Below are 17355 nucleotides of genomic sequence, written 5' to 3' on the forward strand. Positions count from 1 at the left end.
TGGTGACACGTTGGAGATGGTGGCGTTGTTACACACACTGTTCAGAAAAAGTGGTAATTACATTTTTTTTAATCTTTCTGTGCCACTATCTCATGCTATGACAGCTTGACACATGTGGCTTGTAGACAGGTGTGGCCTATATGTACAAAGTTTTTTTCTTTTATTATTTAGTTGATGCGGCTTGTATTCAGGTGTGCTCAATGGTCTTGGAATATACAGAACTTATTCTTAACAATCAAGTTATGATATAAAAGTTTGGAGTTGGGGATTTCTTTCACCTTTTGGAGTTGGACAGAAACCTGATGTTATTTCAACAGTGGCTTTTCCTCCAAGTAGAAACATGACATGTTTCTCCTGAAGGATGACGTGTTCCCAGAACATTGCAGTTTAGTTAAGATTAACTTGGATGTCCTGCTACACTATCCGGTGGCCTTTTAAACTTCCAAATTCTTTACAATGGCTTCCAGTCTTGCTTTTAAAGCAGGAGCTGGTGGTCAGATCTCACACGCTGACATATTCACATCCAAGCTATCTTCATAGTGACGCTGAAACACTAGCACCTTATTTTCCGCACTATAAGGCGCACCTAAAATATATGTATATGAATTACTGTATGAATATTGTTGCTGTTACAGCTTTACTATTGTTACTTCTCACCTGGGGTGTCCCCTGCCTCTTGCCACAGCCAGCTGGGATAGGCTCACACAAAACACCCACGACCCGTACTTCAGACGAGCAGCTAAAGACAAACAACCGTCTTGTCTTCAAGAAGGTTCATGAATGACTCTACCAAAATAGCTTACCCTGTTTTCAATCCAATACTGTCTACTAATACTGTCCATGATCATTGGACATCAGACAAGACATAACATCCATCCATTTTCTTGAAGACGAGATGACTATCTCATTGTCAGCAGCTTTTCTGCCTTGGGGGTCACAGGTCTGCTGGAGTCTACCCCAGCTGGCTATTGGTGAGTCGCGGGGTACACTGCGGATGCGTCACTAGAGCATCGCAGGACCGCTAAATGAAACATTTTCAGAAATCTTCTTCCAAAAAAGCATGTAAGCTTTAATAAAATGTTGTAGGAAACACCCCATGCATACATGAGGGCATGTTGGAACATAAATATGAGCTGCCTCTTGTTCTAACTGACATCACATGGACGTCAATGTTATTTCTAATCATATGTCAAGATAGCATAAACACACAATGCCACAGTAACTTTTTTTTTCCATGTTCTTCATTCATGGAACAGTTTACAGCCAAATAACAGCGTACAAACAAAGAAAATCCAATGTGACTCGATGCAATGAGAAGTAAGGTGGACAAATGGTTCATCAAACCGTGTTTTTATATTTCAGAATTTCTAGGACTGAAGCAGCTTAAAGATGTTCAGCCTTTCCCATCAGTCTTTGTGGCGTGTACTTCAGGGTTTAGAGTGTCTTACTGCAACACACAACGCATAAATTATCTAAAGACTGACAGAGTCAACATTCATGAGCTAACATTTAGTATGTTAACGTATGTTAACAACTGAAAAAACATTAACACAAAAAGCATAACATACGTGCTGATTCTATTTTTACGTATAAAGACACACGTGATGCACAGACACACACACACACACGCACACACACACACAGACACACACCAGCCTCACGCCAGAGGTGAAGGTAGCGCCAACTGCAGTAGATGCCAACACAACCTGCTGTCATAGTAACTGAGGAGGTGCCAGATGAAAAGCTAACACGTTACACTCATGTGAACTCATCTCCCCCTTTCATTTACGTGATTTCTGCCTCTTCTTCTAATCCTTCTGTTCGTGCTTCAACAGACCATTGCTGAAGTGGGATAAAGACGGAGACACACTGGTGTGAGAGCAGAGGATGAGGAATGGATGAGAACGGCTAACAGTTGGTGGTGTTTGTGTTTGGACTTTGGTCTCCATGCAACCCACCATCCACCAACTAGCCAACCCCCGTTCACATGGACAGGGTGCTATGTCAATCTCTCTTACCTCCTAGCAGAGGACACCTGATGGAGAACATTGGCCATCTGAGCTCCATGTGCAGACTGTAGCTACAAACACTCTGGGTGTGCTTCTGGAGTTCCTCACATCACACCAATGAGCCATTAATTAGAGTGTCAGATATAAAACAGTAAATACAGAATGACTCACTGGCACAAAAATGCTTTCCAATAAAGAAATTACACAAATGAGGTGTTTTATATATAAACAACCGACAAAAAGATAAAATATAATAACTTAGAGTCTATGGAAAATCCATACTAACAGGAAAAACAAGTTGGGGATAATCTGGTCAAACACTGAAGGCATCTCAACACTGAACACCAAACCATACTTAATGGAGTACATCTGCAGCCACTGCAGTGTTTTCTCCATGGCATGCATTATTCTACACTAATATTTTATAATATTTATACATTTATTTTCTGATGTTTTATCACTTTCTTCATCCCATCGTATCATCTAACGTTAGTCAAATTATTACGGCAGCAGCAATTTAAGGGCTGACAGTCCAGAAAACTCGACGTATCATCTGTGGACAATTTAACATATAAACACTATTCGCAATTCAAAAGATGAAAAAACAAAAGTCAGTTTGACACATTTTGACTTTCCATTAGACAATCATCTTGTTCCTGTTCAATGCCATCTCAGCCCCCACCCCAAAACTACACCAGAAAGAGGCAGCAGGCCTGCTTAATGAAAGCAGACAAATCCCACCGGTGCTAGAGTGCAGAAGGGTGTGTGTGTGTGTGTGTGTGTGTGTGTGTGTGTGTGTGTGTGTGTGTGTGTGTGTGTGTGTGTGTGTGTGTGTTTCTGCATGCACACAGGGGTACTGAATGAACACTTCCACAGTTGGTCCCTGGCAAACGACAGTTGTGTATTATCCACTCGCAGTTTCTTCCACACACATTAACACACGTCAGCAGGACATAGCTATAGTCACTCGTAGACGTACAAACACACAAACATGCACACACACTCTACAGAGGACCATTATCTCCAACTCACAGACTGTCCCTATGCCAACAATAATTGCACACTGCCTCTCTCACACACACACACAAACACACACACACACACACACACACACACACACACACACACACACACACACACACACACACACACACACACACACACACACACACACACACACACACTCATGCATGAACAAAAACAAAACCTCCAATCCCAAACTCAGACAACCCGTTATAATTTTGCTTCACCATAGAGACTACAAATAATGTAAAAAATATATAAATACAAATTCCCCCTTACCAACTGAAACAAGTAAAAACAAGAATAATATTAACGCAATAATAATAATTTCCTCCTAAAGCCTCTGCAGTTACACGGCTGGTTTTCTACCAGTCCTCCAGTCCTGGAGCCCTGCTGATTTTTATTCTAGCCATGTAATGAGGGACTGAGTCACACCTGGGAAGCACAGTGAATGCAATTACAGAAAATTAACTAGCTGCTAGCACAGAAAACCACCAGCATTCTGGGTCCTGAAGACGAGGATTGAAAATCATTGCCTATAGGCAAGAAATACCTACATGTTAGGGAAAATAAAATAGCAGCAACACAGTAGCATAAAAGGAAACTTGTTCAATTTGGTTCCCTTTTCTGTAAATAGAAGTATATAGAAGCTTAGTAACCTTTTATGTAGCCCAGGGACGTCAAAGTCAAATACACCGAGGGCCAAAAAAACAAATTTGCTACAAGCCGAGGGCCTTGACTGGTTCAATGTTTATTGAAACATATTGAAATGAACATAGCCTATTGAACCAAGAGCTAACACAGTGTATATTATTTAATGATTAAATGAATAAAGCAATATTTTCTTATGGCTCTATCAGTAACTTCAACGAGAAACATTTTCAACAGGTAAACAGAAAAAAAAGTCAATGTCCTTCAAAACAAAATATGTTCCATAATATCAAGATAAATGTATAAATGAAATTATATGCATTATAAAATTAAAAATCATTATTGTGGAAAAAAATTATAAAAATAAAAAAATATATATATTGTGTATTTCTAGGATCCTACTAATCACTGCTTTCAAATAGTAAAATTTTAAAAAAATTAAATCAGTTGTATCCTTTCTCATGGCTCTTATCTGCAATTTTCCCTGAGTCCATTCAATTGAAATAAATATAAATAAATAAAATAAAATACAAAAAATCTATGGCAGACAGACAAAACGATATTTCTTTCAAGGAGACATCATGTCTTGTAGAAACAAATTCAAAAATGTAACTGAATTTACAACTGACAGCACATTACTGCTTTGATGGTATCTCATCTTTTCTACAAGTTCATCAATGTCGGGGGGTCGGGCTCTGAGCTGAGGAAACCCTCAGGATTGAGTGAAGGTGTTTTTCAGTCAGACGGCTCCTGTGTGATGTTTTGTTCAGCTTCATCAGAGAGAACAATTGTTCACGCAGGTCTGTGCTACGAAACAAAGGGAGCGTCCAAGCAGCTTGGATGCGCAGCCGGGGCATTGTGTCGGGGATGAAATGTGCAAACTCAGCAGAAGACACACAGGTTTACCTTTGACCTCTCTGGACATACACTCTGACTCCCACCTGTCTTGAAACCCCCTGCTTTCAGCATCCACCTTCCTCATTTTTGAGGAGGGGAGTAACTAAATTCAACCTCAGCGCTGCAGTGACTGCTACCGTTGCATTGCGGGGATTGTAGTTTTCGTGGGCCACTTCTAATAGTAATTAAAAATCATCCAGGGAGCCATAAATAATTCATCACAGGCCAGATCTGGCCCGCAGGGCCTTGACTTTGACATATGTGGTCTAGCCTGTGAAGGTCTCATAACACAGACCCATGTGATCAGCTGACTTCACCTGAAACCCTGTTTGGAACGAGATCCTCGCATTTTCTGTAGCTGCTTATCCTGTGGTGGAATGTGGGGGTGTTAGAGTCCGTCTCAGTTGCAGAGCGAGAAGGTGGAGAACTTTATAGACCTGTCACCATAGACCTGTCACCATAGACCTGTCACCATAGACCTGTCACCATAGACCTGTCACCAGTTCACCACAGGCCAGCACGAGGAAAGACCAGCAACCTTTCATACTCCACGTTCACCGTAGAAACACCAGTTCACATCATCTTCAGGGTCCTTCATCCTCTCCATGCTTTCAAAATCGGAAAACTGAAGATGAACTCTTAATGGATTTGAATCCCAGACATTGTTCTACCCACTCTGACTCCATGCTATATATCTATACATCCCGTTATATAAATATATACCCTCTGGGAGCATCATGCAGTGGTGGACAACACACTGAAGCCCATGATTTACAGTGTATTCATCAAATGACTTGTACATACAGAAGTCAACGACAAGCAACATCAGACAAAGATGTTGAGAGCAGATGTCTTCACACCGTGACTCTCTGGAGGAGAAGCGATAAGGAAGCCACCAGCCTCAGGAACCCGGGGACAAAGGGCTGGGGGGTTTTATACCACATAAAAATATAAATATATAAATGGATAGCTCTGGAATAATGAGGTCACTTTGCATATGCATGAAATATCTATGCAGGTGTGTGTCCGTGTGTATGTGTGTGGGAGTGTGTGTGTGTGGGTGCCCTGCTAATTAGATAAAGAGAAGTGAATTAGCAGACTCCACAGTGCAGAATGATGTTACACAGCCTCACCACGCCTATCTGGGACCCACTAATCACCACTCGTTAGGATCACACAACAGTGCGTGTGGATGCTTGTGTGTGTTGGTAGCGTGGTCACGTTAGTAAGATATGTGAGCCCTCATTACCCGTGTTCAAATGAGTTCACTGATGTAATTATTTAGCTAAATGATAATTAGCCCCCAACACGCTGGATGGAAGAGAGGACAACAGCCAGAAAATAACAGAAACCCTCCAAGTCCGGCTCCAGGTACACTGAAGATGCTTAAACCGCATCCCATAATCTAACTTTCATGGCACGCTCGTTTGTACTTGCCAAGATTAGCTAGTCGAGAGACAAACTGGAGCACCAGAACTGAAACACACACAGTCAGCATGACTAAAGCACATCTCTATATATCCTGTGGGAAGGAAGCCGGAGAAAACCAGGGAACTAATGAACTCTGGGAAATGTTCCTGAGCTGCCCCCGGGTGAAAGAAGTGCACTGAAAGAGAGTGCCAGAGGTAAAAGCAGAGTTAAAGGGGAATAAAACATACTGTAATACTGCAGCGCTCAGGTAGTTATCAAGTGTTACACTTGGCAGCCAGGAGCCGGTACTGTGGGCTGTCTGGAGCAGAGTCTGCAGCTCCGAGATGTAGATCTACCCGCCGAGGAGGAAATCTACACACACACCTACGTCTGTGTGAGCCTAAAACACGGATCAAAAGGTGGGAAAACGTATGTGTGGAGCTTCCAGCAGAATGTTTAGAAAGCAAACACTGACACAAGGCTTTCATTCTGCTCCACATCACACTCCACTCTGGAACTGGGTTTACAGGCACCTGGCCGGGAACCACGAGCTTCAGCAGGGAGGAGGCGGAGGAGAAAGGAGAAGAAGGCAATGTAGGCAAAAAAGAAGATGAAGATGAAACATCATCATCATCTGGGTTACATTTAATACAGAAAGAGTGACTGATTTATGACAATTTGTGAGAAGCATCTTGTAGATAGTGGAGGTGTGGGCTTTAAGCAGATGACAATTCACTGACGACTAATTTATACAAATTGACAAAGTGTGATACATTATATATTTGCATATATATACAGTTTATATATATATATATATATATATATATATATATATATATATATAGGGAAATACAGTGATCCCTCGTTACTGGTGGTTAATGCGTTCCAGGAACTACCCGCAAAAACGAAATTCCGCGATATAGCGACAAACTATTTATTGTACTATTTACGGTAATTTAAATGTTTATGAACCCTCCCCATACTGATATTAAACCACCTTCTATTTGTATTACCTTTGAAACACTCTGATAGACTGTTTAAAGCACTTTTGTGTCTCACGGATGTCCGAGACTTACACAACGTAGCACACTTCCGGATGCCGTCAGCCAATAGAATGTGCGTACGGTGCCATGTGACTACCTACTAAAAATCCCCGATGAGGTGAAACATCTTAAAACGCGAATACGCGACGGACTACTGTCCACAGTAGACATGGGACTGTCGTTTAAGCAAAGGCATTCAGCTGACTGAAGATGTTTTCGTGAGGTGGGAAAGACCGGAGATGTGTGACAACTGTGTGTGTGTGTGTGTGTGTGTGTGTGTGTGTGTGTGTGTGTGTGTGTGTGTGTGTGTGTGTGTGTGTGTGTGTGTGTGTGTGTGTGTGTGTGTGTGTGTGTGTGTGTGCGTGTGTGCGTGTGTGCGTGTGTGTGTATCTTGAGTAAGAATGTCCTCTACAGTCGGTCCATGATGTAGACAGAGTGATGGATTATCCGTCACAGATCTAGACGTTCTTGGTTGATCTTCGTGTTCATGAAGACTATGGTTTCAGACGTAAAGCAGCTGATCACTGGATTCGTCATCTGCTGATCAGCTTGTCTAGGGGTTGAAGGGAAATTGGTATTTATTTATGCCAATGAATTTAGGACAGGACACCATACAGGTTCCTGCAGTTGAAAGTATCCCAATAGTCTTGTCTTCTTAATTTAGATAGGATTGTTCAGCAGATCCACCGCTGTTTGGTGTCCCTGTCACAACACGCGTTAGTCCACAGCCAGATGATGATGTTCTGTTTGGACCGTCAGCACAATGACCAGCCTTCTTCAGTCAGTCCATACAAAGAACAGAGTGCAGAGAGCAGACTCACAAACACGCAAGACGAACAGGTGCAGCTGGACACAACAACACAGGCCTGGTCTCTAGAGAACCCCTCCCCCACCCCTCTCTCACCCTCTCCTCACCCCCTGAGTGTGTGTGTGTGTGTGTGTGTGTGTGTTAGGTGGCTATATAAAGAAGCCATCCCTCCTCACCTCCTCCCCTCTGTATCCCACCTCATGTTCTTCCTCCTACCAAAGCTGTGTGTGTTTTCACAATACAAGGCCTCCCTAACCCCTCGAGAGGAGATGTACTGAGCCACAGAGCACCAGTCTCTCTCTCACACACACACACACACACCCACACCCACACACACACACACACACACACACACGATACACACACACACACACACATACAGACTCACACATCATGTGCACACATCCTACACATACCCCTGGGATTTGCTGTGGCAAGGGAGAGCAGCACCCAACACCAATGTCTGGAAACAGGATGATGAAAGAGTCACTAACGTCATGGAAGGTAGCATAGAATGGACACACACACACAAACACAACACACACAACAGCATACTCCAAAAACAAGTTGATGGTCGCTTGCTGATTTGAATTTTTTTCTGCACACATGCAAACAAAAATTACACACAAGCAAGGGGCTTAAATGCTGCAATAGAGACAAAAACCCAGATGTAGTGCGTGCTGTCACTAGCAGCAAAAACAGTTCACACACACAAACAAACACACATACAGAGGAACTGTTTTCCTGTGGTAGCCTTGGGGAAATTAAAAGTACATTATGGACCTCCAGAGGGTAGTGGTGAAAGAGGATGGAGGAAGAGGAAAAGAGAGAAAGGAAGCAAGAGAAGGGGTGAGGATGGGGGGGCAATGTCCTGTTTTTCTCAGCTTTGACCATCATGAAGATACAAGCATGAAGCAGGAGACTAGTGATACCATCTGCTGTTATCTCCCTTCATGGATGGATGGATGGATGGATGGATGGATGGATGGATGGATGGATGGATGGATGGATGGATCAGTGTTTCTGAAATTCCCGATGCTGATGTCAGACGAGGGTCGACGGAGGTCCATGCAGGTGTCAGTTTAGATTTCCATTGTAGTTTCTTGGACAGTTGTATCAGAAGCATTCGCAGCTCCTGAATCGATCCAGCTCTGCTGTAACAACTCATTTCCATTGCCCAGTACCGGCTCACCTTGACTTACCCAGCAGTGTGTTTATCCAGTCGGTAAATGTACCTGGTACAGTAAGTAGTACCACAAGATACGAGTTTAATTCGTTCTGTGACTGAGCTCCGAAGTCAAACATTTCCCCATTTAAAAAAACTAAAGTCATTTCAATCTGTTCCAGCCTGGTAAAAAAGCCCCAAACCCTCTGAATTATCAAAACACAAACATATTTTTATCAACCAATAGACATGCAGACTTTACCTGTGTATAATGAATTATATATAAGTTAAGTAAACAATGATAAAGAATGAAAAGAAACGCACAAGTCACGAGAACACACAAGCTACGTCTTTACTCCACCAACAAGAACGAGATCCGGTCTCACTGATGTTGTATCCATCCACCAACACGTGGTAAAGAACGAGAGCCTGTCTCACTGATGTTGTATCCATCCACCAACACGTGGTAAAGAACGAGAGCCAGTCTCATTGATGTTGTATCCATCCGCCAACACGTGGTAAAGAACGAGAGCCGGTCTCATTGATGTTGTATCCATCCACCAACACGTGGTAAAGAACGAGAGCCAGTCTCATTGATGTTGTATCCATCCACCAACACGTGGTAAAGAACGAGAGCCAGTCTCATTGATGTTGTGTCCATCCACCAACACGTGGTAAAGAACGAGAGCCTGTCTCACTGATGTTGTATCCATCCACCAACACGTAGTAAAGAACGAGATCCGGTCTCACTGATGTTGTATCCATCCACCAACACGTGGTGGTTTCCTGAAGCACGACTCACATCTCAGATTTTGCTCGTATGTTGAACAAAAATATGGACGGAGCGACGGATCGTATCTCAAAAAACTCATATGTGGAGGAGCTCGTATCTTGAGAGCGAGGGCAACGTTTTTTACCCTCGCTCTGCTGCAGGTGCAAGCAAGTCGTGTAGTTACTGTTTGACCATTGACACGTCGATACCCAGCATGCATGGCGTAATCTGCACAGCCACCATCTTCATAAGGCAAACTCTTCTGGCGGCCGTTGAAGTGCAGACGTTCTGCTTTACCAGCTGATGAGAGGATCACCATCCAGCAACGGAAAAATGGAAGAATGGCAGAAAAGTGTTCCCAGTCCAATCACGTTTAGTAGAGGTGGTACTACGCAGTGGAAATGTGGCTTAACACACACACACACACACACACACTCTTTCCTGATCCACATTTACACACTACTTCATCTGTGAATAACAATAATGCAGCGAAGTCTCAGTTCCAGCTTGGGGACCTGACAAACCTTTTCCATGATGACTCACTGACTCCGTCTATATGAATGTGTGTATCTTGTCCAAAAGAAACAGAAAGTGTGTGTTTGTGTGTAGTAGAATGTCAGACTAAAATTGTGGGGAAAAAAGGACTCGAGAGAAAAGAGGATTTCATCTCACACACACACACACACACACACACACACACACACACACACACGTCTACACACACCTAACGTGCTTTGCTGCATGACAATGAACGGGTACCACGCCGTTGATGTCTGTCCCTCCCAGCTCACAATTCCTCCCCCCATCCTGAGTAACTTATCTGTTTGTCTTCTCCTGGGGAGGGAGGAACCAAGAGAGGAAACAACAGGGGCGAGGGAAGGACACACTGTTTTTCTGTCCCACTAAGGTGACAGGGGCAGAACCAATCAGGGCAGGGTTATGGAGCACCTCTGCCCTATAGGGGCTCTTCTCAGGGGCAGGAAGGTAAAGGAGAGGGGTAAGAGGAGGAAAGGAGATGAGGAACGGGGAATAGTGGATTGACTAAATACTACAGTGAATTCTCTTCAGTCTCCCTCCCACCTTCCTTCACCGTGCCTCCCCTGGGTCGTACCAGATAACATAGATTTTCCAAAAAAGTGAAAGAGACTCAGAAAGACAGGAAAAGAGTGGGGAAAGTACAGGTGGAAAGACACATCTCCCCATTCCTTCTCTGTCTCAATCTGTCCATCACACGTCCCTCACTGATGGACACCATCACACGTCCCTCACTGATTGACACCATCACACATCCCTCACTGATGGACACATCACACGTCCCTCACTGATGGACACCATCACACGTCCCTCACTGATGGACACATCACACGTCCCTCACTGATGGACACCATCACACGTCCCTCACTGATGGACACATCACACGTCCCTCACTGATGGACACCATCACACGTCCCTCACTGATGGACACCATCACACATCCCTCACTGATGGACACCATCACACGTCCCTCACTGATGGACACCATCACACGTCCCTCACTGATGGACACCATCACACGTCCCTCACTGATGGACACCATACCACATCCCTCACTGATGGACACCATCACACGTCCCTCACTGATGGACACCATACCACATCCCTCACTGATGGACAACATCACCCAGGAAGTAAAAACATGGCAGCTTTTTTCACACACTCACAGAACATTTTAATATCAGCACAGAGGAATTGTTTTTTTACTTACAGGGAAAGAGAGAAGAACTAATGCAGAGTGGTAAAAAGTGTGTAAAAAGAAGTGATGATGATGATGATGATGATGATGATGATGATGATGATGATGATGATGATGATGATGGGATGTTTAATCCAAACTTTGGCTGGGTGAGGGAGGGATTAAGAGACGTATGTGTTATTGGAGGAAGAGTGAGGTGTGTGTGTGTGTGTGTGTGTGTGTGTGTGTGTGTGTGTGTGTGTGTGTGTGTGTGTGTGTGTGTGTGTGTGTGTGTGTGCGTGTGTGTGCGTGTGTGTGCGTGTGTGTGCGTGTGTCATGGGACTTGGCTTCCAGCAGGAACTGACACACACAGCAGTTCTACTGAGCCACCCAGGACCTCAGTCAGCACCCCCCCCCCTCCACACACACACACACACACACACAAACCTACACCTATACAGACACACACAGCACCAGGGGGCAGGGGGTGGGGGGTTCAGTACGTCACACACACCCGGGGGTCATAATTTCCTATCCTCCTATCTGGAGAATGAAATCAGTGCATATTTACAGCGTTCAGCAGGATCTTATTTCTCTGCTGGGATGGAATCGGGGGGGGGGGTGTCAAACTGCTCTCACTGAAAACCAGACACCAAACTAGATACAGCCGACAAACAGTGCAGCAGTCACACCACCCTGACAAGGTTTGGAAACGGGGAAGTTATGTTAAAGACCCACCGGGGCCAACTACTCACGTCCATGAGCGTCTGACCGTTTAGAACAGGACTGACCAACAAAAAACATCAACTGGTCATTGTTTTATTTTTTTGTCTGGAAACATAATGTTTCCCTCCTCTGATGGGGGACCGGGGTCAGTTTGGAACAGAAAAATTGTGACCATCACAGGGGTGCCTGTACAATAACTGTCTTTATTGTATGTATAGTCTTCATTGATTGTCTTCTGGCTTGAACGCAGCCGACTCCGACTGATCAGGAGGCTGGTCTTCATCATTCAGGGGGCCGTGCCAAGTGTGGAGGCAGGCCACATCCGGCCCGCGGGCCGTAGTTTGGGGACCGCTACTCTAGAGAGTCGAACCAATGACACCACAGGTCATTAATCCCACTCACATGTTTAGAACCATTTGGTTGTGTGAGCAGATACAGGACAAGTCCTTAAAATGCTTCATTTAGAAGGAAATACAACTTTTTTGATGTGTTTGAGACATTTAAATAAAGACGGCTGCCTGTCTTTAACTTTGTCTCCAGAACATCTCACCTTATCTGTTCCTCTGATGAACTCATTTGTGATCTGATCCAACCTGGTCACTCCTAGAGAACCTCCACATCTTCATTTCCTCCACTTCTGTCTCTAATCTGTCCATCGTGGCTGTCCTCACCACTGTCTTCTGAACCTCTCCAGGTTTTACCAATGACCCTCACAAAGAAACTCCCTCTGGACCAACAACTCTGGAGAAGCTCAGACCTGGAAGCATCACTGGTCTCCAGATTCATCCTCCTCCTGACAAACTCCAGACAACGAAAACAAGCAACACATGATTGTCACTCATAGCAACAAAGTCAGTGAATCAAAGAAGTATCAATGCAAAGACCCTTACAGTTTTCCTACTGGGCGTTACAGCCACTGTCGTGTGATGACTGCTTTACAGATATACTGGTCAGCCCGTTTAAACGTAATAACTGTGCTAAACTATGAAAAAACATTTATTTTATTAATCTCATTACCATCTTTATTTTTTTTAGTAGCATTTGTTGAAAAACTTGATTCAGTGATAAATTTCTCTTCTCTTCATGTTAAACAAAGAGACGATCATTTCCTGGATCTGCCAGGATCACCTCGTCCCCATCCCAGCAGCCACCTCCATGAACACAAATAAACGCAACAAATAGAAACATATGGCAAAGTTCAAATTCAAAATTCTGGATCCCTTATCCAGAACTTTGAGTATTCTTTCGTCTCGATGAAGAATCTACATCAATGGACCAAAGAGTATGCTCAGCTCAGTTTGTTCCTTTTCCGTTGACCAAAAGGGCAAGTGAGGATTATTTCGAATTTCCATCTCAGGCTGGAAACAAGTGAGGATAAATAGAGGGGAGTGAGAGGCAGGGATGGAGTGGTGAGACTGGAGAAACACCAGGAAAACTAAAACCCAAGAAAATAAATAGAAAAAAGGGAAAATCCGAGCATCTCTCTGACTTCCTCCCAGGATATCACCAGACCGCAGGGAGGAGGGAAAAGCACACATTTCTCTCTTGTCCCCCTCCATACATCTCTTTCTCTCTCTCTCTCTCTCTCTCTCTCTCTCTCTCTCTCTCTCTCTCTCTCTCTCTCACTCATTCACTCGCTCACTCTCTTTGTCATCCCTCCTTCATACAGTCTAACTCCTGAGACCAGTGGGACTTCCGTCTCTTTCCATAACCCTCGCTCACTCATTATTTCTTTCGTCAAATTTCCTACTTTCTCTCTCCTAAGGCTTCTACCATCCCTCCATTCAAATTCTCTCTATGTTGACTTCATCCCCATTTTTTTTCTCCTCGGTATCCCCTCAGAGCAGACCATTATAACCATATGGAAATAATATTACAAACTGTGCATGTCTGTGTGTTTGTGTGTGTGTGTGACATACATACACTTCAGCCTCTCACGAGGATCTTAAAGCATGCTGGAACTAATAGTGCGTGCGTGTGTGTGTGTGTGTGTGTGTGTGTGTGTGTGTGTGTGTGTGTGTGTGTGTGTGTGTGTGTGTGTGTGTGTGTGTGTGTGTGTGTGTGTGTGTGTGTGTGTGTGTGTGTGTGTGTGTGTGTGTGTGTAGACTAACCTGTCTGGACAGTTGATTCATCCCAGGTGCCTGCACACTCTGAAGACTCTCCTTCTTCTACTGCTGAGGAGAAAGCAAGAAAAACAAGACATTAGGGTGAAGACTAGCTACAGATTGTCCACACAGGAACAAAGACTAAACCACCAGAAGCCAAAGATCACGCACACATCCGCCACAGCAGCTAACATATTTCCTGAATCTGCACCTCGATCCAGTTACGCCTAAAACTCTCATCACCTCTTCCTCATTCCAGAGGCCTCCTCTCCACCAAGTCTACTCAGAACTTTCCTGCTGAGGCAGACAGGTGTATCAGGATAATCTGACTCATCAGCCAATTATAAATAGAACCAATCTCATTCCACATTGAAGCACATCTCCATGTTATTGTAATCACTATCACAGACTCCTTATCAGGCCTTAAAGGTATAAAGATTGAGATGTTTCTGTGGTACCAGTCAACCAGGTACAGTATTTTCCACACCCAAAAGTCTTTAATTTTCTCAAAAACCGACCGTGCGCCTTACAATCCAAGTGTGCCTTATATATGATTTTTTTTTTTAAATAGGCCATTCATTGAAAGTGAGTTCTCAGGTCTCACCTGTAACCTGTAACCCCCACGCTGTCGCCTATCTGGTCAGCAGCCCAGACAGAATACACAAGTCTAAACTGTGCTCCTCCACAGTTACCTGCTGTTTCAGGTGTCGACCACATTTGTGAATCAATTGTAGGATGCCAGGCACCTTTCGTTAAGTTAATTTGTTTGAGTTCACGTCTGATCAAGTATTTGTTAATGATGAACATAACCTGACTCCAGCAAGACAAGTCAACAGAGATGTGAGGACAGAACTCTCCATATTTCTGTCACTTGCTTATTTTATTGTGCTTTCCACCGTCCAAGGAAACATTTAATTATTTTAATAGCTAATGACTTTGGTTCAGCAAGTCTTCAATCAGCACTTCTCAACCAATCAGTCACACAACTATGAAAGCAAAAGTCAGTCCAGTCTAAAATGTGTGTAAAAACACACTCTGCATCCATCTCATCATCTATCACACAAACACAAATATGTTTTCAAGAATGGTAGGAGAGTTGTATTGTTGCTAAATGTCTTGACCTTTTATTTCCAGTTTTCAGCCCCTGATCTCTGCCTGTTGCTACTGGGTAATCAGACCAATGTCTTTTGACCTTTTCAGTGTACATGACCTCCAGCAGTCATGAAAAAAGTCAAATGTAGATCAGGTAACTTCTGTTCTGTTCCACAATGGAAGAAAAAGCATAAAAGCTGTAGGAAGTAGTATTATTACTTGACTGTACACCTTCTGGACAGTCATACTGCATGATGGAGTAAAAGAGGCATGTGAGACAAATTGTGATGATTTATGATACATGTAATGATGTGAAATTTCACTTTTTTTTCATTTTTCATTTTCATTAATTTTATGACATCTGCAAAACCAATGAAATAAAAGTTCTTTCATAGTCCTTTCATAGTTTCCGCTCAGCAAACACTCCTCGTGTCCCTCCATCCTTTAACTTCTCTTTGTGCTTTGCTTCCGCAGAAACAAGTCCCAGTTCTCTAAATTGATTTTGAATATCCTTCTTGATTTTAAGTTCAGGCAGTCGTATAAAGAGTTACTGCAATGAATGGTAGAAGATATGCACATCTTCATATGTCAATCTGTACCAAAGCATGGCCCAGAGAAGCAACAAACATGTAGGTATTGATCTTTCCAAGGACAAGGTCTGTCACACACGCACAGCAGGCTGATCAGAGCTGGAATGTGACACTGACTTCCTGGGTACAGCAGGAAGGAGGGACGTACAGCTGGCACACAAACAGGAAACCACTGGAGCCACTACACAATGGGGTTTCCTGTACATCCCCTCCCTGCTACACCATTCCTCACTTCTGACTTAGACACGTCTCTGATCCTACCTCTCATCCTGTGGCCGTGTTTCTCACACCACATCCTCATCAATTCCCTCTTGACCCAACCCATCCTCACATTAAAGCTCGGCCAAAAGTTACACTAAAAACAAGAAGTTATAAATTAGTCAAGTGTTCCTTTAAAAAGAGAAACAACCTGCTGGTTGGGCCTTGGCCTGACTTGTTTTTACAGGTCAATAAGCTCTATGTGCGCACCAAATATTTTATTAGGTTGCTAAATGCATGAGTTTCCAGTGTTGGACCTTTGAAAGTACAGCAAACTACAGCAAACAGGTTTCAAAGTGTAAAGTTCTAAACCAGCAGTCTCTTTGCACCACGAACCGTTTTAACATCCACAATATTTTCGCAGACCAGCCTATAAGGTGTGGAGGATAAATACAACAAAAGAAAATGATACAACCAGCAGAAAAAAATTATTTTTCAAAATATAACAATGAATGCGAGTCCAATGTTAATAAACTTTATTAGCAGTGTCCTCGTAACATGGAAACATGTGTTCTTTGTTGGTTCTGCTAGCTTGGGAGTTTCGGTTTAGCGGTAATGTATTCTGATTTGGCAGCCGGAGCGGCCCCTTTAAGAAAGTAGTCATGTGACCGAGGCAAGCATCTCCACAAGTGTCAAGAGTGAGCCATAGAAAGACGTGGAAGAGAGAATCCACTCATGTAAAACAAAACATCGTTCAGAATCAGATCAGAGATCAAACAGAAATAATGTACGTTCTGGATTTTTCTGTGTGACCCGGTACCGATTGACCCATGATCCATTTAGGCCCGGGGGTGGGGCACTGGTCTAAATGATGAACTGTGGCTCAAATTAGATTCAAATTTCATGCCAATCTAGTCACTGGTTCTGAGCAGCTGTTGAGCACACTGCATAGAGTACAACTACAAAATGATCCATTTGGATAGTGGTGTACTGTATACCACAAATAGTATACTTCAATATTATTTTGCTAAAATGGAGTAACATGGCTCCTTATGAAGTATTACCAATACTCAGTACGTAACTGACATAGACAAGCCGGTACCTTTAGAAATGAGGATGCTTTTCACAGAAGTGATGCTAAAAAATAATGTCCTA

At 43.4% G+C, this 17355-nt stretch overlaps 1 protein-coding gene across 5 annotated transcripts in view; it reads right to left on the bottom strand.

The window, feature by feature from the left end:
• The window catches only part of znf423 (zinc finger protein 423), a 165738-nt gene that overhangs the window by 124121 nt on the left and 24262 nt on the right, over positions 1–17355 (bottom strand). For 3 of the 5 annotated variants that reach the window (XM_068312945.1, XM_068312944.1, XM_068312942.1), the window contains exon 2: positions 14327–14389. In XM_068312945.1, the coding sequence (XP_068169046.1) occupies positions 14327–14389 (63 nt within the window). The remainder of the gene's footprint in view (positions 1–14326; positions 14390–17355) is intronic. The other 2 variants (XM_068312946.1, XM_068312943.1) reach the window with 1 other exon arrangement.

Source organism: Antennarius striatus, chromosome 4 (assembly GCF_040054535.1).
Source record: "Antennarius striatus isolate MH-2024 chromosome 4, ASM4005453v1, whole genome shotgun sequence".
Lineage (NCBI taxonomy): Eukaryota > Metazoa > Chordata > Actinopteri > Lophiiformes > Antennariidae > Antennarius > Antennarius striatus.